We start from the raw sequence: 20624 nt of genomic DNA, 5'->3' as shown, positions 1-20624 counted from the left end.
CGTGAGATGGATCTTCCCATAGATGAGCCTACTTGTCTTTTCCCATTTTCTTCAAGCAGTGGTGCACAGGAAAGAGTCTATGTCTTTCAAGAAAATTGCAATTTTTTATGCACAGCAATGGTCCATCACATGCATAGAAGTACTCCACTGCTTGGCTGCCAGTAAAGACTTTAAGCCACGTTCACACGTTGTGTATTTGGTGTGTTTTTACCTCAGTATTTGTAAGCCAAAGCCAAGAGGTGGCAACAACTGCAGAAGTGGTGACTTGTTTCTACGAGTATTATACTTTCCATTTGACAGTTCCACTCCTGGTTTTGGCTTACCCAAACTGAGGTAAAATACTCAAATAGCCCCCTCCCTCACATGAACTATACCTTAGTGAGAATCTGTGTGCCCTTCTTAAACAAGAGATTTCTGGCAAAGGAAAATAGTACACCTCTCTGAACAGCATCTGGGAGGCTGTGGTGGGTGCTGCCCAAAAAAGTTGATCGTCAATTGAATAAGATAGAAGCCTTAAGACTGTTATTGAAAAGAAGGGTGCTACATTGGTCACAGATTTTTTTTTTTTTTAGATTTTAAATGTCAAATGTATTTTTGTACATCAAGATTTTTCAGTTAGTCTTACTTTAACAGATATAAATAAAACCAATTGGAAAATTTACATTTTTCACTTAGTTGCATAATAATTCTGCACACTTATAGTTGCCTAATAATTATGCACACATACGCTCCAAAGACAAAACCTCACTTTTACCTTCTCAAGTATTAAAATTTATTAACCTTTTGGATTATCCGACAGCACTGGAGTTGTTCAAAAATAAAACTAAAGAACAAATTGCCTAATAATTCTCCTTAACTGCTATAGTTTATGTGCATGTAGTTGCTTTCAGGATTGTATTGCATGACATCTTCGCTCTTTGTCTAATCCTCCATATTGTGATATCCCCGAAGTAAAACCGTTTACTCCACAATATGAGTGCTGAAACCTGAAATCAGCAATATTTTCGTTCTACATACTGCTAACATATCAGTAAGATCTAGGAACACAAGTCCAGTGTCGACACCTTACAGCATTTGAGAGATTGTGGAAATGGTTCTAATACTACCCTCTTAATACCAGGCATCGTTAGGGTGTGTGCAGACGCTGTGGAATCCGCTGCGGATTCATCCGCGCGGATTTTGCAAAAACCGCAGATAAAACCGCAGGTCAAAAGACCTGCGGTTTAGCCTGCGGTTTCACCATCTCCACAATGGTGGAGATAGGAAACCACTGTGGATTCCGCGGAAAGAATTGACATGTCAATTCTTTCTGCGGTTTCAAAACCACAGGAAAACCGCGCGGATAAATCCGCACTGTCTACATAGTGGTTTTTGGTTACCATTCATCTGAATGGTACTGTACACCGCAGCTAAAACTGCTGAATCCGCAGTGTGTGCACAGAGCCTTAATCCACGTTTCCAAATTTGAAGATATCATTATCAGATGTTTTTGCTCTTTTACACAAGAAGCTAGGCTAAGGCCTGCCAATGCATTACCCAACGGTTCAGTGAGAACTATCATAAATGAGTAGTGGCGTCTGCCAGGCAATCAACCAAGAGAAAATTTGCCTGGAACTTAAACCTTGGCTTTCATATTAGGGCATTGCATATAGGGTAATGCAAATGGACTGCTATTCATACTCAATGTTGATGCAACAGGACATCCTATATAATGAGACAATCATGTCTTCAATAAATATACTTCCCAGTGGAGGCTTCACTTCACAGAATTAATATACAACACAAGCTGGAGGCCTTTTGCGCATTAATATTTACACATTAACCCTTAAGATTATCACTCCCAATAGGTCCAATGCAAAATACACCTGGATCGCCACCTACTTTTCTTAAAAATGGACTTAATCCCTAAGTAATCTGTATATATTATATTAGCAAGAAGAGGTTTATCAGAACAGTTTTTTCCCTATGACTCCTTGGGCACATGAATCAGACATCACAACTTAGGACCCTGCTCTACTAGTGTCAGTGTGGAGAGCTGCTGCAGCCATGATTACAGAGTCTCCAATTTGTTTCAATTTAATTTTTAGGATTCTAAGCCATCTATATGGGCATTGAGGTCACAGAAATATGAATAAAATGATATCTTAATATATGATCTGATGTCATTCCATAGAAATCCACATTTTCCTTATATGTACATGAGATTTTAAGATCTATGGGAAGGACACCAATCTGCATGAGAATCTGCCTCCAGAGCTTATTTAGCACTTTGATCTCACAGCAAGGCTGTGTATCAGCAGGAGAATCAAGCTAACACTAATTAAAGTTCGCTTCTGTTGTACTAACACATTTGCACTGCAGGCGTCCTCCCTTACCGCTTCAGCTTTGCCCTCACATTCAGTCAGCAGTGTAGGGGGAGGGGCAGTACAGCAGAGCTGATATCACTACAAATGTATTTCCAATGAGACAAGGTTCAACTCTGCTGTACTCTGTTGGTTGGAATGAGGCACCACTCTGCAGCAGAGTTGAGAGCACTATGAGAGGACAAGCGCTGCTGCAAATGTGTGTAATGAAACAAAGTTCACTTCTGCTGTACTGTGTTAGTGCTGATCTCTGCAGAGCTCTGTCAGCCAGGACATGGCTAACAATTGTTAATGCCCCATTTTATTTAAAATAAGCTCTAGAGGCAGATTCTCATGCAGATCAGCGTCCGGCCCACAGATTTTAACAGCTCATTTACAAATATGAAAAAGGTGAATTTCTGTGCAATAAGACATCAGATTGCAGATATCAAGGTGTAATTTCATTCAACTTCCTATGACTATGTAGATGGCTTAGGAGAGTTGAGACAACTGACAGATTCTCTTTAATATGGGGACGGTGAATACTTATAGGTAAAAGCTTGCTGTGGCAATAAGGGCCAATGACCTTCGAGCTTGGTCAACAGATTATTGGTGCAGTTTAATTCTATGAATATATTGTCCTATGGCAGCACGGTGGCTCAAGTAGCACAGTAGCCTTGATTCTCAGGGGTCCTGGGTTCAAATCCCACCAAGGACAAAACTGCAATTGTTTCTGTAGGTTCTCATTTATTTGTGCCAGTTTACTTTGGGTACTCAGATTTCCTCCCCCACTCCAAAGACACACTGATAGGGAATTTAGATTGTGAGCCTCAATGGGAACAAAGATGATTACATCAATAAGCGTTACGGAATATGATGGAGCTACAGTTAAAGCATAATAAATGTCACAGCCACGCTAAACTAAACCAGGATTACTAGGCTTGGTTACTGTTTACAGGGACCCATTCCAACAACCCAATCTAAAATGCCTTATTCAATGTATAAAAATAAGGACAAACACGTATTTGTAACGATCAACTTTTATTAAAAATTGAATTATCAATTAAAAAGTAGTATTATATATGCCCAACATTTGTTTTGTCCAAAGTTCCTCGCTTATACCATTCATGCTGCACGAGAGGCCAAAAATACACTCCCAGAGAGTATGTTTGAGAACCATGCTGCAAGAAAGGTTGAGAGCACAAAGAAAAAACAAAAATGAGAAAAAAAAAATATGAACATCAACTGACTGAACTGGTAAAATTAGGATTTGGGAAGCCAGTTTATTTATTCTATATCTCAGCAGAGGAAGAACTTGATAAATGAAATAAAGGTAAACAAAAACAAATAATATATTAGAAAATGGGAAGAGAGAAATCAATATGAAAAAGCCTTAGAACACATGGAACCTAGTATAACTTTAATAATGTTCTAGTTAACCTTGTCCTGAAATATATACAGGTTATTTGTGGCTGCCACTGCTATGATGTTTTCTGAAGGGTGCCAAGCAGTGTGGAGAATTTTTTTGCTAAAGTCCAGGCTGTCCACGCTAATTTCATCTTTTCTGCGTTTGCCTCCTACGCAGACTTTGCGAGGTTTGAGAATTGCTCTTGGCTTGCTGTTTTCTCTGGAGGCTTCCAATGTGACATCACGTTTGGTGTTGCGATCAAACATTCTGAAGAAGTTATTGTACGAGCCAGTCATTATGACACTGGAAGACAATATTACAATGGCTGCTGAATTATATGGCAAAAACCAACATAATACAAGAAACAAAACCATAAATGAAATAAAAAAACAAACAGGTAGAAACATTTTAAAGATCGACTATGTAAGCTGAAATCAAAATGGTTTTTAAGGGTGTCTATTCCACTACTTTGGCACACTGATGAAAAAAAAAAATACAATTTCATAAAGTAAAATACGGATATTGACTAGAGTCATGAAATTGTATTGCTGATAACAAAAAACGCTAGCATCCAATCATTCATTTGTGAAGGACATTACCAAGAACAATAGGAGGAGGTTGTGACCTTATGGTACCTCTTTTACATACACCCATGTTTCTGGTAATGACTTATGCAAAAGAAACACTTTTTTCTTTTACTAATGTATGTAAAATTTGATGTTCCAGAAAAACAGGGATATGGAGGTGACCCAGTTCCATAATTTTTGACATATTCAAGGGATTTAAACTATGGAATAGAAAAATCCCTTTGATACCTTAAAACCAAAACAGTTAAAATGCCATGTTACATAGATACAGTAGATCTATATGCATGTATGCATATACACACACAGATTTATATACATACACACATATACAGTGCAGACCAAAAGTTTGGACACACCTTCTCATTCAAAGAGTTTTCTTTATTTTCAGGACTATAAAAATTGTAGATTCATTCTGAAGGCATCAAAACTATGAAATAACACATGTGGAATTATATAATTAACAAAAAAAGTGAGAAACAACTGAAAATATGCCTGAAGCCAGGTGCATACGTAGCAGAAATTTTCTGCTGAAAAACAGGACTCCCTTCCCAGAAACCACGTTTTATTTTGCGCGTCTACCGCGATTTGTGTTTTTTTTTGCGTTTTTTTCCGCGCGGTTTCTAGACACATGGAAAAAGCCAGAAACGCGGAAAAAAATGCGAAATTAATGAGCATGCTGCATTTTTTACCGCAATGTGGTTTTTTCGCGGTAAACAACGCATCAATGTGCATAAAAAATGCAAAATGCATAGAAATGAATGGGAAGCTTCTTTTTCACGCTTTTCCCGTGGATTTTTTGGCAAATGCGTGAAAAAAAACGCGAAAAAAACGCTGTGTGTGAACACAGCCTTATATTCTAGGTTCTTCAAAGTAGCCACCTATTGCTTTGATTACCGCTTTGCACACTCTTGGCATTCTCTTGATGAGCTTCAAGAGGTAATCACCGGAAATGGTCTTCCAACAGTCTTGAAGGAGTTCCCAGAGATGCTTAGCACTTGTTGGCCCTTTTGCCTTCACTCTGCGGTCCAGCTCACCCCAAACCATCTCGATTGGGTTCAGGTCTGGTGACTGGAGGCCAGGTCATCTGGCGTAGCACCCCATCACTCTTCTTCTTGGTCAAATAGCCCTTACACAGCCTGGATGTGTGTTTGGGGTCATTGTCCTGTTGAAAAATAAATGATGGTCCAACTAAACGCAAACCGGATGGAATAGCATACCGCTGCAAGATGCTGTGGTAGCCATGCTGGTTCAGTATGCCTTCAATTTTGAATAAATCCCCAACAGTGTCACCAGCAAAGCACCCCCACACCATCACACCTCCTCCTCCATGCTTCACGGTGGGAACCAGGCATGTAGAGTCCATCCGTTCACCTTTTCTGCGTCGCACAAAGACACGGTGGTTGGAACCAAAGATCTCAAATTTGGACTCATCAGACCAAAGCACAGATTTCCACTGGTCTAATGTCCATTCCTTGTGTTCTTTAGCCCAAACAAGTCTCTTCTGCTTGTTGCCTGTCCTTAGCAGTGGTTTCCTAGCAGCTATTTTACCATGAAGGCCTACTGCACAAAGTCTCCTCTTAACAGTTGTTGTAGAGATGTGTTTGCTGCTAGAACTCTGTGTGGCATTGACCTGGTCTCTAATCTGAGCTGTTGTTAACCTGCGATTTCTGAGGATGGTGACTCGGATGAACTTATCCTCTGCAGCAGACGTGACTCTTGGTCTTCCTTTCCTGGGGCGGTCCTCATGTGAGCCAGTTTCTTTGTAGCGCTTGATGGTTTTTGCCACTGCGCTTGGGGACACTTTCAAAGTTTTCCCAATTTTTCAGACTGACTGACCTTCATTTCTTAAAGTAATGATGGCCACTCGTTTTTCTTTACTTAGCTGCTTTTTTCTTGCCATAATACAAATTCTAACAGTCTATTCCGTAGGACTATCAGCTATGCATCCACCAGACTTCTGCACAACACAACTGATGGTCCCAACCCCATTTATAAGGCAAGAAATTCCACTTATTAAACCTGACATGGCACACTTGTGAAGTGAAAACCATTTCCAGTGACTACCTCTTGAAGCTCAGCAAGAGAATGCCAAGAGTATGCAAAGCAGTAATCAAAGCAAAAGGTGGCTAACTTTGAAGAACCTAGAATAGAAGACATATTTTCAGTTGTTTCACACTTTTTTGTTAATTATATAATTCCACATGTGTCAATTCATAGTTTTGATACCTTCAGAGTGAATCTACAATTTTCATAGTCATGAAAATAAAGAAAACTCTTTGAATGAGAAGGTGTCCAAACTTTTGGTCTGTACTGTACATACACAGAAAATATTATATATATATATATATATACATATATATATATATATATATATATATATATATATATATATATATATATATATATATATATATATATATATATATATATTATCCAACACGTAGTTATTTAACATGCAGCGTCCAGGACGCTGTGTCCTTACCTGTCTGAACCATTCCATACACATTCAAATTTGTCAAAAATGCAGTCATTCTCGTAAAGTGAACATAGTTTGCTGCGGAGGTAATCATGGACCTGAAATAGAAACAGAAGACAGCTCAAATCATTCAAAAACGCTGTTGACAGCTTAATTGCAAATCATTTCTCTAGTATATCACACACTGCCAAGACATTTGTTTCTTGTCATACTAATTTGCCAGCTAGATATACAGTACATAGCAACACACCCTGATATTGCATTGTTTGTGCAGGAAAAAAACAGCCATCTCTGACAAAAGGTAAGTATGACAATTTGGAAGCAAGGCCTCAAAAAGAATACCCAACATACCCATCGCTTCCTGTTCAATTAGAAAAGTAAATGATACAGTAAGTAATGGGGCTATTTGCCACTAATACAGACAATGTTGGAATTACACACTCCACCTGTGCAGTATATCTAAGGCTTCACTAATGTAAACTTGCTTTCTCACATCCAGAATGAGAAGATAATACCCATTTATGACAGGGAGGCTACCATCTCATGTATTTATGATATATCTACATGATCTGCCAAAAAAGTAAAGAGGCCTTGACAGGTTATATAGTCAGAATTCTAATTCCCGAGAATGTCTAGTCGGCAAGTGACCACATGTATGCAAATAGCATACTTCTACTCCCGCAGCTGGCACTTGAGAACCTTAACAGCGCACACTGTCAGAATTCACAAGTCTGAAGTCATATAGCGTGAGCGCGGATTTAAACCCAAAACCTGGACAACCCCTTTAACCCCTTCATGACCCAGCCTATTTTGACCTTAATGACCTGGCCATTTTTTGCAATTCTGACCAGTGTCCCTTTATGAGGTAATAACTCAGGAACGCTTCAACGTATCCTAGCGATTCCGAGAATCTTATTTCGTGACATATTGGGCTTCATGTTAGTGGTAAATTTAGGGCGATAATTTTTGTATTTATTTGTGAAAAAAAGGAAATTTGGCGAAAATTTTGAAAATTTCGCAATTTTCAAATTTTGAATTTTTATTCTGTTAAACCAGAGAGTGATCACAAAATAGTTAATAAATAACATTTCCCACATGTCTACTTTACATCAGTAGAATTTTGGAAGCAACTTTTTTTTGTTAGGAAGCTGTAAGGGTTAAAAGTTGACCAGCGATTTCTCATTTTTACAACAAAATTTATAAAACCATTTTTTTTTTTAAGGGACCACCTCACATTTGAAGTCACTTTGAGGGGTCTTATATGGCAGAAAATACCCAAAAGCGACACCATTCTAAAAACTGCACCCCTCAAGCTACTCAAAACTACATTCAAGAAGATTAACAACCCTTCAGGTGCTTCACAGGAACTAAAGCAACGTTGAGGGAAAAAAATGGACATTTTAATTTTTCCAACATAAATTTTCTTTCCAGGACGTCCACCCGACAGCACCCTGGAGGACGTCCTCCTCCTCCTTAAAGGGACAGGAAAGCACACGAGAGGTTAAAAGGTCCCGTCCCACCCCCTTTCCCTCATTGTCTTTCCTGTCCCTGCATGGAGGGATACGTGAGAGGATTGCTCAGGAACTTACCGGAGGGCTCAGGGGGATCGTACGGCCAGTCCAATCCTTCCCCCTGTCAAGGAAGCCCGGGGCCGAAACTCTCCGGTGGGGAGTCCCTCTGCCCCAAAGGCCAGGAGCAGGAAGACGCCCCTGGAGGGAGCCGCTCCTCCCGGTGGGAGGCTCTCGGCTCCAGTCCGCGGCCGCCGCGGCAGTCGAAAGCCGGGCCCCCGCAGGCGGCTGGTGGTACGGGCGCCGGCGCCACAGAGCGCCCTCAGAGGCGCAGGCATGGCCTAGCGTCCGGGAAAGGAAACGGAAGTGGCCAGGGCGATTCCTGGGCTATCGCGAGAAGACGCGCGGCACTGCCGGTGACGTCACGCGCCGGATTTGAAACAGCGCGCATTCCAGCAGCTCAGTTACCCGGCAGATTCAGCGGTAATGGACCCAGAGGCTCCGTCAGATGGAGGGGTAAGTGTGCCTGGCGCAGTCCGCCTTCCCCCACAGCCATCCCCGTAGCCCAGGACGACTGACCCGACTGTCCCCTATCTTATATCAATAGTAGAAGGGAACCCCAGCAGCCCCCCCCCCCCGACAGTGAATAAGGACCCGGCCAAAGCCACATCTAAGTCGGTCAGATGCCCTGTATGCAGGATAAAGCTGCCAGACACCCATATCAAAACCCTCTGTGGACCCTGCACATCAAGGGTCGTAAGAGACGAGCAGTCATCCCTCCTAGTGGAGATGCCATCCCTGATTCGGGAGGAAGTCCAGATCCAGCCTCGCACGGCAGCAGTCCCCCAGTCCGGGGCCAAGCCGCAAACGGCCGAGGTGGGAGGCAGAGCCAGTCTCTGAAGCAAGCTCTATCGAGGGGTCATGTATAAATTAACTTGGCACATACACGTGAATAATTGCAAGTGAAAAAAGGGAGTGTTTAATAAGATGCAGTACATAAACGTTTCGGTGACAGCGACCTTCGTCAATGTACTAAATAATGTACTGACTGCACTTGTGTATAGGGCAACCTGTTCATAGAAAATAATGCCAGAGCATTGAGGGTTAGTTGTCGGGCACGGGAGATAAGCAGTGAAAACCGTGTCCAGGCCATTACCTGTTCCACGCTACCACTACCGGCTCTTTAATTCAGCAGACAACTAACCCTCCATGCTCTGGCATTATTTTCTATGAACAGGTTGCCCTATACACAAGTGCAGTCAGTACATTATTTAGTACATTGACGAAGGTCGCTGTGACTGAAACGTTTACTGTATGTACTGCATCTTATTAAACACCCCCTTTTTTCACTTGCAATCATTCACGTGTATGTGCCAAGTTAATTTATATAAGTATACGGATTGGGATCCTACTTGTGCACCACCACTTTAGAAGTTGTGCCAAACGTCTTTATATACTATCGAGAGGTCAGACTTCCGTGACTCGGATCCTGTGGAAGACGGAGAGATCCCGGCCGACAGACGGGACCAGGGCAGAAGTACCTGTTCAGGCTAGAGGACACCGACGAGCTGGACCAGGCGGTAAGGAACACTATGCAGATCGAAGAAGTTCCTAAGCCGCAATCCAGACAGGACCTGATGTCTGGGGGACTGGTGGCTCGGAGACAGACTGTGTTCCCTGTAAGTGAACACATTAAGACGATGGTCCTAGATGAGTGGAAGGAGGCGGAACGTCGACTCGTGTTGTCCCGCGACTAAGAGCCGACTACCTTTTGACCCTGAGGAAACACGATTGTGGGAGGAGATTCCCAAGATCGACGTTCCCGTAGCTAAGGTCACCAAAAAAAAAAAAAACACCATTCCGTTTGAGGACTCATCAGTTCTCCATGACCTGATGGATAGGATGGCTGATGTTCTATTATAGACAACATGGGAGACCGCGGCAGCCCTCATTAGAGCTAACATAGCAGCCACCTCGGTGGCCAGATCCATGTTCTTATGGATAGGGCAGTTGGAAGAGCACCTAACCAACAAAACCCCTAGATCCGAGATCCTGGCATCCCTTTCTCTGATGAAATCGGCCACGGCGTTCCTGTCAGATACGTCAGCCGAATCAGTAAGGTTCGCAGCCAGGAACAGCTCCCTGTCTAATGCGGCTCGGAGGGCGGTCTGGCTTAAATCTTGGTCGGGGGATAACGCTTCAAAGGCGAAGCTATGCTCCATCCCCTTTTCAGGCGCAAGGGTGTTTGGACCAGCCCTAGACAGCATTTTAGAGCTTGTGTCCGACAAAAATAAGGGTTTCCCAGACAAAAAGCCCAAGCGTCCGCAGCCCTTTCGGAGAGTGCCCTTCTTTAGGAGACAGACCGATTTTAGGAGCCAGGGAAGGTCCAACAGGGGCTCCTATAGAAGCTCCCACAGCCAGAGTGGGTGAAGCAAGGGCTCACTTTTTGCGTCAACCTCCAGATCTAGGAGGCAATGATGCCAGGAGTATCGGGGGAAGACTTTGCCACTTCGCAGTAAGGTTGGCCCGGGTTACCCACAATCAGTGGGTCCTCAGGACTATTGCAGAAGGTTACAGCATAGAATGCTGCTCCCCTCCCCCCGACAGATATATCGCCCCCACTGTAGTCCCGATGGACTCCGCCATGTGGACGGATCTACACGACATGTTCAGATCAGAGGTTATAGTCGCAGTTCCTCGGTCAGAGAGGGGAAAGGGTCACTATTCCTCCCTGTTCTCCATTTCAAAACCATCCGGCGAGGCCCGAACTATTATAAACCTAAACCCTCTGAATGCCCGGGTCACGTACAAGAGGTTTCGGATGGAATCAATACGGTTGGCAATACATCTAATAGACAGGGATGCCGTCATGTGTACCCTCGACCTGAAGAGTGCGTACTATCAGGTCCCGATCCATCCCTCATCCCAGAGACTGCTAAGATTCACAGTCAGTCTAATGACGCGAACCTGCCACTTCCAGTTCCAATGCCTTCCATTTGGGCTGGCTTCAGCCCCCCGAATATTCACAAAGCTGGTGGCGGAGGTAGTGGCCTACCTGAGAAATCAGGGTATCGTCATTGTACCATACTTAGACGACTTCCTTCTGGTGGCAGGATCCGAAGAAAAGCTCATTAGCGACAGAAGTCGAACAGTTACAATATTGGAGCTCATCGGCTGGGTGATCAACGAGAAGTAGTCAGACCTGAGACTAGAAAGCAGAAAGATCTTCCTGGGAGTTCTCCTAGATTCAGGAAGCAGGATATCCCTACTACCACGAAAGAAGCAGAGGACTATTCAGAGCCAAGGACCTCCTCGAGCATCGCTCCTCCATAAGAGGGGCAATGGAGGCTCTGGGCCTAATGACGACTTGCATACCATGCGTCAGATGGGCCCAGTTCAATTTGAGACCCTTACAGAGGGAAATCCGCGTAAGATGGGACAGGCGTCAGGCTTCACTCGACAAGCCCATAACGCTGCCAGGACCAGTGAAAAGGTCGCTACAGTGGTGGACACAGCCCAGGAACCTGAAGGTGGGCTTGCTATGGACAACTTCTCCATACGTGGTAGTCACCACAGACGCCAGTACGTGGGGATGGGGAGCCCACATAGGAGGCAAGATTTTCCAGGGAGAATGGCCAGTAGACAGAGACAGATCCTCCAACTTCAGGCAACTCTATGCGGTCTGGGAAGCCATGCGACGGAACCGGTCGGTAGTGAAGAACCGACACGATGGTATATTGTCCGACAACATAACAGCGGTTTCATTCCTGAAGCACCAGGGGGGCCCCAGGCATCATTCACTCCAGGCACTAGCAGAACAAATATTTGTATGGGCAGAGGGAACTGTCCTCTCAATAACGGCAATCCACCTGGAGGGTTCCCAAAACGTGGTAGCGAACTACCTAAGCAGACAGCAGGTCTGCCCGACAGAGTGGGAGGTGAACGAAGAGATCTTCCATCAGCTCTGTCAGCGTTGGGGGACCCCCAGAATAGACCTATTCGCAAATTGCAAAAACTCAAAGGTCTCCAGATTGTACTCCCTGAACCCGGCGGACCACCCAGATGGTGTAGACGCCCTGAGTCACGTTTGGGAAGAACCCCTCTCGTACGCATTCCCACCAGTGGCGCTCATACCGGCGGTACTCAGGAAGATCCGTGAGGACCGCGTGAAGGTGATAATGATAGTCCCATACTGGCCGAGAAGAATATGGTTTCCCCTGCTAGGGGCCATGGCAGTGGAAAGCCCAGTCGAGCTACCTCTGAAGGAAGATGTCATCCACCAGGGCCCGATCCGTCACCCAGATCCAGCAAGATTCCACCTCTCGACTTGGATCCTGAAAGGGACATCCTGAAGGCAAAGGGCTTATCAGATCAGGTCATATCTACCCTACTGGCCAGCAGGAAACCGGTTACATCCGCAATCTACAGGAAAATATGGAAGAGATTATGTCTGGACGGTGGCAGGTCTGACCTCGTGGCAGGTACCCCTGACCTCCCTAGTGTCCTAGATTTCCTACAGTCGGGGTATAATAAGGGCCTTAAACCCAGCACCTTAAAGGTCCAGATTTCTGCCTTGAGCTCCTTCTTTGATTATCCGCTAGCCTCTCATCCTTGGGTAATAAGATTCATATGTGCCACGCAACGTCTTCGCCCCAGGATTAGGCAGCTAACCCCGCCTTGGAACCTTAACCTGGTCCTCAGATCCCTATGTAGGGACCCCTATGTTCCCAGTGAAAGTATGACCATCTCAACTCTCACTCGGAAAACGGCCTTCCTTGTAGCCATTACCACGGCCAAGAGAATTGGGGAACTCCAGGTCCTGTACACCAAGGATCCATATCTTCAGATTAGAGAAGACCATATAATCCTGAGATTAGATCTGGCATTTATCCCAAAGGTAGCCTCTTACCAAAATATAAACCAGGAAGTAGTGTTACCATCCTTCTGTTACAATCCCCGTAATGGAAAGGAACAGCGTCCCCACTCAGACGTGAGACGGGCAGTTATAAACTACCTTGAGGCCACCAACAGTTGGCGAATTGACTCAAAATCTGTTCATCCTTTTTGGGGGGTAAGAACAAGGGGAAAAAAGCCTCTAAGGCATCCATCGCAAGATGGATTACCTCAGTAATTTCAGATGCCTACCAATCCGAAGGCACGAACCCGCCAGATACGTTAAAGGCCCACTCTACAAGGGCAGTATCGGCCTCTTGTGCACAGTGAGCGGGCGCCTCGGTTGATCAGATCTGTAGAGCAGCAACCTGGGCCAGTCTTAATACATTCTGCAAGCACTACAAGCTTGACGTGCTATCAGGTCAACATACTGCATTTGGGAGAAAGGTTCTCCAGGCGGTAATCCCATCCTGAGGTGCTTTGGTACTCTCCAGGGTGCTGTCAGGTGGACGTCCTGGAAAATAGGTATTAGACCTACCGGTAATGATGTTTCCAGGAGTCCATCCTGACAGCACGGGTAGTTCCCTCCCTGTTATGTTATGTAATGTTATGTCATATGCTGTAATATGATTGTATCATTAAAGTGTTATTGCATTATCCAGGCTGTGGTACTTGTTAAATCACTGAGGGAAAGGGGGTGGGACGGGACTTTTTAACCTCTCGTGTGCTTTCCTGTCCCTGTAAGAAGGACGACGTCCTCTAGGGTGCTGTCAGGATGGACTCCTGGAAACATTATTACCGGTAGGTCTAATACCTATTTTTAGCATCAATTTTTTCATTTTCACATGGGTAATAGGATAAAATGGATCCTAAATTTTGTTGGGCAATTTCTCCTGAGTACACCGATACCTCATATGTGCTCATAAACCACTGTTTGGGCGCACGGCAGGGTTCGGAAGGGAAGGAGCGCCATTTGACTTTTTGATTGGAAAATTAGCTCCAATCGTTAGCGGACACCATGTCGCGTTTGGAGAGCCCCTGTGTGCCTAAACATTGTAACTCCCCCACAAGTGACCCCATTTTGGAAACTAGACCCCCGAAGGAACTTCTCTAGATGTGTGGTGAGCACTTTGAACCCCCAAGTGCTTCACAGAAGTTTATAACGCAGAGCAGTGAAAATAAAAAATCTTTTTTTTGCTCAAAAATGATTTTTTATCCCGCTATTTTTTATTTTCACAATGGTAACAGGTTAAATTGGTCCCCAAAAGTTGTTGTCCAGTTTGTCCTGAGTATGCTGGTACCCCATATGTGGGTGGGAACCACTGTTTGGGTGCACGGCAGGGCCCAGAAGGGAAGGAGCTTCATTTGACTTTTTGAATGGAAAATTAGCTCCAATCGTTAGCGGACACCATGTCGTGTTTGGAGAGCCCCTGTGTGCCTAAACTTTGGAGCTCCCCCACAAATGACCACATTTTGGAAACTAGACCCCCTAAGGAACTTATCTAGATGCATAGTGAGCACTTTGAACCCCCAGGTGCTTCACAGAAGTTTATAACGCAGAGCCGGGAAAATAAAAATATATTTTTTTTCCTCAAAAAATGATTTTTATCCCACTATTTTTTATTTTTTACAAGGGTAACAGGATAAATTTGGACCCCAAAAGTTGCTGTCCAGTTTGTCCTGAGTAGGCGGATACCCCATATGTGGGGGGGGGGAACCACTGTTCGGGCACACTTTGGGGCTCGGAAGGGAAGTAGTGACGTTTTGAAATGCCGACTTGATGGAATGGTCTGCGGGTGTCATGTTACGTTTGCAGAGCCCCTGATGTACCTAACCAGTGGAAACCCCCCACAAGTGACCCCATTTTGGAAACTGGAGCACCCAAGGAACTAATCTAGATGTGCGGTGAGCCCCAAGTGCTTCACAAAAGTTTATAAAGCAGAGCCGTGAAAATAAAAAAAAAATTTTCTCCCTCAAAAAATGATTTTTAGCACCCAATTTTTTATTTTCCCAAGTGTAATAGAATAAATTTGGACCCCCAAATTTGTTGTGCAATTTTTCCTGAGTGAGCTGATACCCCATATGTGGGGGAAACCACTGTTTGGGCGCACGTCGGGTCTTGAATTGGAGGGAGCACTAACTTTTTGAATGCAAAATTGGCTGGAATAAATGGTGGCGCCATGTCGCGTTTGGAGACCCCGTGATGTGCCTAAACAGTGGAAACCCCTCAATTCTATCTCCAACCCTAACACACTCCTTACCCTAATACCAACCCTAATCATAACCCTAACCACACCCCTAACCCTAATCCCAACTCTAACCCTAACCACAAGCCTAACCGTAATTTCAACCCCAACCGTAATTCCAACCCTAACCCTAATTATAACCCTATTTCTAACCCTAAACCTAATTCCAACCCTAACGGAAAAATAAAAATATTTTCTTTATTTTATGTCTCTACCTATGGAGGTGATAAGAGGGAGTGGTGATTTAATTTTTTTTTTTTTATTTTGATCACTGTGAAAGTGATCAAAATAAATGAATGAATCTGCAGGTTGCAGATTCCCGGCGGGCGCACTGCGCATGCGCCTGCCATTTTCCAAGATGGCAGCGCCCATCATCCGGGACAGCGGCAAACCGGGACGGCCAGAAGGACTTCGGAGCCACCGTGCAGGGTGAGAGGGGGTGATCGGAAGGCGGGGGGGACTGGAGGGAAGGCGGGGGGAGCCGAATTTGACAACAGCTGCCGATCGGCGCCGTCAGATCGGCGCTGTCAGTCAGTGCGGGGGGGGGTAGTCGGTTCAGTGTCTCCAGCCATGCCCGATGCTATTTCAGTATCGGCCATGGCTGGATTTGTAATATTTCATCAAATTTCATTGATGAAATATTACAATATTACGATCGCTCTGATTGGCTGTTAATAGTGAAACTGCCAATCAGAGCAATCGTAGGCACGTGGGGGCTAAGCCACACCCCCGTGGTTAACTATAAGGTGTCCTCTGTGTGCGGGTCGGGTGACCTTCCAGTGACCCCGGTCACCCGACCCCGCAGGGGGGCAATCAATTCATGACGCCACATAGGCATCATGGGTTGTTTTGGCACGACTTTTCATGACTCCTACGTGGCGTCAAAGGTCGTGAAAGGGTTAAGGGGCTGTCTCGAGATGAATATTAAGGACGGAACCACTTTCGGCCCCCTGCTTTTCTGGGTGCAGTGTGCTTCTGAACAGAGGCTCAACCCGCCGTATGGTTGAGACTCTGGTCTGAACTGTGCCTTTAAGGCCCTAGTAGAGGCAGCATTACTTATGCATGGGAGACAGGTAAGGCCTCTTTCACACTTCAGTTTTTTACAATCAGTCACAATCCGCCAGGTTTTGAAAAAAACGGATCCTCAATTTTCTTATGAGGATCCGTTTTTTTTCCCCATTGACTTCCATTAATGGCGGATTGTGACGGATTGCTGTCCGTTGCATCCGGTTTTTTTTGAGGATCCGCCAAAAGTTGCTGTCCGTCACCATCCTCAAAGATTTCAAAACGGAGCTTGCAACGTTTTTTTCTCTGGCGGATCCTCCAGACACTCATTTAACCCGAAATTAATTCATTCTCTCTCTCTCTAAACGGATCCTGTGGCATCCGTTCACATCAGTTGAGAACGGATCCGCTTGTCTGACTTTTTGGCGAATTTGAACTGATGCAAAAAACTGAAGTGTGAAAGAGGCCTAACTGAGCATAAGAGCAGCAGTAACTTGCGGTAAAGCATAGACTGCTCATGCCACGTGCTCATTGCCTACGTAACAGGCCTATCTGGGACTGCAAGGTGGCTAGTATCTTGGGTAATGAGCTGTACACCAACGTTAAAAAGCCATCAGAACGGAAAGAATTTTTAATAAGGTATAATTCGCACAATTGTTATTTTACAAGCACTTTCCAATTTTACCCATTTATAAACTTGAGACAACCCCTTTGTCTAGGAATAACATCTATTATATTATTTCTAAACAGGTCAGGGGCATAGACAAACTTAAAGAGGACGTGTCACCTTGCTTTGAAATATATATTTTGTTGACTTGGTGTAAATGGCGCCATTTCCCTTTATCTTGCATTATTGCTCTTTTGCTCCTGTATCTGTCCATTGAGATATGGCTATCTCGCACCTGAATGTAAATCTAGTCTTCTTAGCCAACTGTGTGTGGTCCTCGTCTTCTCACTGCGTGTCTTCAGCACCACATCTAGTTGTCTAAAATGACTAGCGTTACAAGGAAAAGGAGGCCAGAGAAATGGAGACGTGCTGGACAAAAAATAAAACAAAACAAGATTCAGGAGACAAGAGGCATTTACATCAAGTAAAATAAATTCCTTATTTATGGCAAAATGACTTTTCTACAGCTCTGCCTATCAAAGAAAACATAAAATATCACCATGAGTAAAACAGTTTTAGTTAGTTGCGCAATTTCACAATATGTTGTATTATACATCCTTCCACCTAAGAGCATATACGGTATATAAAAAAGAAAAAACAGTTTGGCAAAACTTTTTACCTGGTAGGTCTCTATTGGTCTGTTCTCCATGTTGAGGTCCCAGACTTTGACTGTAAGGTAGTCTCTTGTCATTATATACCGACCACTATGATTAAACTTTACATCCGAAATGGAAGAGATGATCTCTGAGAAAAATGACCTGTTGCTGGGATCTTCTGGCTCTTCAAATACTGAAATCATAAAAGGAAATGTCATAAATTAATAAAACAGAATATATTAATATAATACAGCCTATAATGCAGAATCTTAAGTCATTATATCAGTCTGAGATAGCCAGACTCAGAGACCAACTAACTATAGTGAAGGAGCCTAAGAGTTGGAGGAAATGTGGCAGGCACACACCCACACCTGAACATTGGAACTAACATGAAGAAGGAAAAGTAATTGATTTATGAACATCGCATGATTGATAGACGTGTTAAAGATAAGAAATGATACGCAAAGAGTATGAAAATTTTCAAAAACCATCTTGATTTAGTCAGTAGCGCGAAAGAGTGCCACAATCAAAAATGCCCTCCTTGGCTGCTATCAATCAGGTTATTAATGGTTGTAAGAAGAATGTTCTGCCATACTGAAAGCACTTGGGCATGCAAATAATCAAGATCTGCTGCTAAAAGCATCTTTGCAATTGCGGACTAATGATATCCTCCTAGATGTGCTTGATGGGAGACTAATTTGAAGCCACCGCAAGCCTTGGTATGTTTAGGCCAGATATGCTGCTCACAGTAGCATGAGCAACATGCGGCCTGGTGGTGCGGTGTTGGCAAATGGTTTATTGCAGTTTGGAGAAAGTAATTCTGGTTCCAGTTCAAGTCAATGTGATGCAAAGTGGTTAGTGCACCTGGAATGAAGACTAGAGGGGTATAAATACCATATATTATTCCACCCCATATCATAACCCCAAGAGTAACACCGATGTGATGTTCCCTTGTGAAGGCCTTATGGCATTATCCACAGTCTCCAAATGGACACCGAAGGTTGGAAGGCAGCAAGAGAAGGCCAAGAAAGAGGTCGATCATCTTCAGCATTCCGTAATTTTTGTCTTGGATGAAATGATGGCTTTAGATTGATCTGGAGTCCACAAAAGCAATAAGATAAGGAGGCCTTCACGAGGGAACACCACACCGGTACTAGTCATGGGATTATGGAGTGACATTTTTATTTGCATGCCCAAGTGCATTCAATATGGCAGAAAATACCTCAATCATTAATAATCTCATTGATAGAATGTCAAGGTGTGTAATTCTGAGAATGATGCTGTAATTTCTGTAACTCCATAACCTTTCCCTCTTAGTATTGCACTCTCAGTTCAGGCTAATTAAGGTCTGTAACCTTGGTCAAAGTTTTCTGAGAACACAAATGTCTGGGGTGCGCAAGCTTTTGCATTGGTCCATAATCTCTTTTGTAGTTTTTAAAGTGGAGGCTCCTGTCTCCTGTGATCTGCTGCTCCGCAACTGACGCTCCCCATCCGTCTTCTGGGACCCTCACTCGAGGGAGGCTTTTTCAGCAAAAAATATGTGCTTATACTCAAGTAAATACGGTATACAGTGGGTACTGAAAGTATTCAGACCACATTAAATTTTTCACTGTTTCATTGCAGCCATTTGGTAAATTCAAAAAGATAATTTTTTTTTGTCATTAATGTACACTCTGCACCCCATCTTGACTGAAAAAAACAAATGTAGACATTTTTGCAAATTTATTAAAAAAGAAAAAACAAAATATCACATGGTCATAAGTATTCAGCCCCTTTGCTCAGTATTGAGTAGAAGCACCCTTTTGAGCTAGTACAGCCATGAGTCTTCTTGTGAATGATGCAGCAAGTTTTTCACACCTGGATTTGGGGATCCTCTGCCATTCTTCCTTGCAGATCCTCTCCAGTTCCATCAGGTTGGATGGTGAGCGTTGGTGGACAGCCATTTTCAGGTCTCTACAGAGATGCTCAATTGGGTTTAGGTCAGAGCTCTGGCTGAGCCAGTCAAGAATGGTCACAGTTCTGAAGACACTCCTTTATTATTTTAGCAGTGTGCTTAGGGTCATAGTCTTGTTGGAAGGTGAACCTTTGGCCAAGTCTGAGTTCTAGAGCACTGTGGAAGAGGTTTTCACCCAGGATATCTGTGTACTTGGCATCATTCATATTTCCTTCAATGGCAACCAGTCGTCCTGTCCCTGCAGCTGAAAAACACCCCCATAGCACGATGCTGCTACCACCATATTTCACTGTTGGGATTGTATCGGGCAGGTGATGAGCAGTGCCTGGTTTTCTCCACATATACCGCTTAAAATTAATCACCAAAAAGGTCTATCTTCGTCTCATCAAACCAGAAAATCTTATTTCTCATAATCTGGGAGTACTTCATGTGTTTTTTTTAGCAAACTATGCGGGCTTTCATATGTCTTGCAATGAGGAGAGGCTTCCGTCGGGCCACTCTGCCATAAAGGCCCGACTGGTGGAGGGCTGCAGTGAGAGTGGACTTTGTGGAACTTTATCCCATCGCCCTACTGCATCTCCGGAGCTCAGCCACAGTGATCTTGGAGTTCTTCTTTAGCTCTCTCACAAAGGCTCTTCTCCCACGATTGCTCAGTTTGGCTGAACGGCCAGGTCTAGGAAGACTTCTGGTGATCCCAAACTTCTTCCATTTACGGATTATGGAGGCCACTGTCCTCTTAGGAACATTGAGTAATGCAGAATTTCTTTTGTAACCTTGGCCAGATCTGTGCCTTGCCACAATTTTGTCTCTGAGCTCCTTGGCCATTTCCTTTGACCTCATGATTCTCATTAGGTCTGACATGCACTCTGAGCTGTGAGGTCTTATACAGACAGGTGTGCACCTTTACAAATCAAGTCCTATCAGTTTAATTAAACACAGCTG

General features: G+C 44.0%; 1 protein-coding gene across 4 annotated transcripts in view; it reads right to left on the bottom strand.

Annotated features, from left to right (window-relative positions):
- Window positions 1-3366: 3366 nt before the first annotated feature.
- Window positions 3367-20624, bottom strand: part of PPP2R2B (protein phosphatase 2 regulatory subunit Bbeta) — a 564935-nt gene continuing 547677 nt past the window's right edge. For all 4 annotated transcript variants that reach the window (XM_073575251.1, XM_073575252.1, XM_073575250.1 and 1 more), the window contains 3 exons: window positions 17752-17921; window positions 6820-6911; window positions 3367-4053 (listed from right to left, as the gene is read on the bottom strand). In XM_073575251.1, coding sequence (XP_073431352.1) covers window positions 3774-4053; window positions 6820-6911; window positions 17752-17921 — 542 coding nt within the window. In that variant the 3' untranslated portion in view covers window positions 3367-3773. The remainder of the gene's footprint in view (window positions 4054-6819; window positions 6912-17751; window positions 17922-20624) is intronic.

This window comes from Dendrobates tinctorius, unplaced genomic scaffold, assembly GCF_039654945.1.
Source record: "Dendrobates tinctorius isolate UK_male_01 unplaced genomic scaffold, ASM3965494v1 ptg000043l, whole genome shotgun sequence".
Classification (NCBI taxonomy): Eukaryota; Metazoa; Chordata; class Amphibia; order Anura; family Dendrobatidae; genus Dendrobates; species Dendrobates tinctorius.
This window is presented reverse-complemented; position numbering and strand designations above follow the sequence as displayed.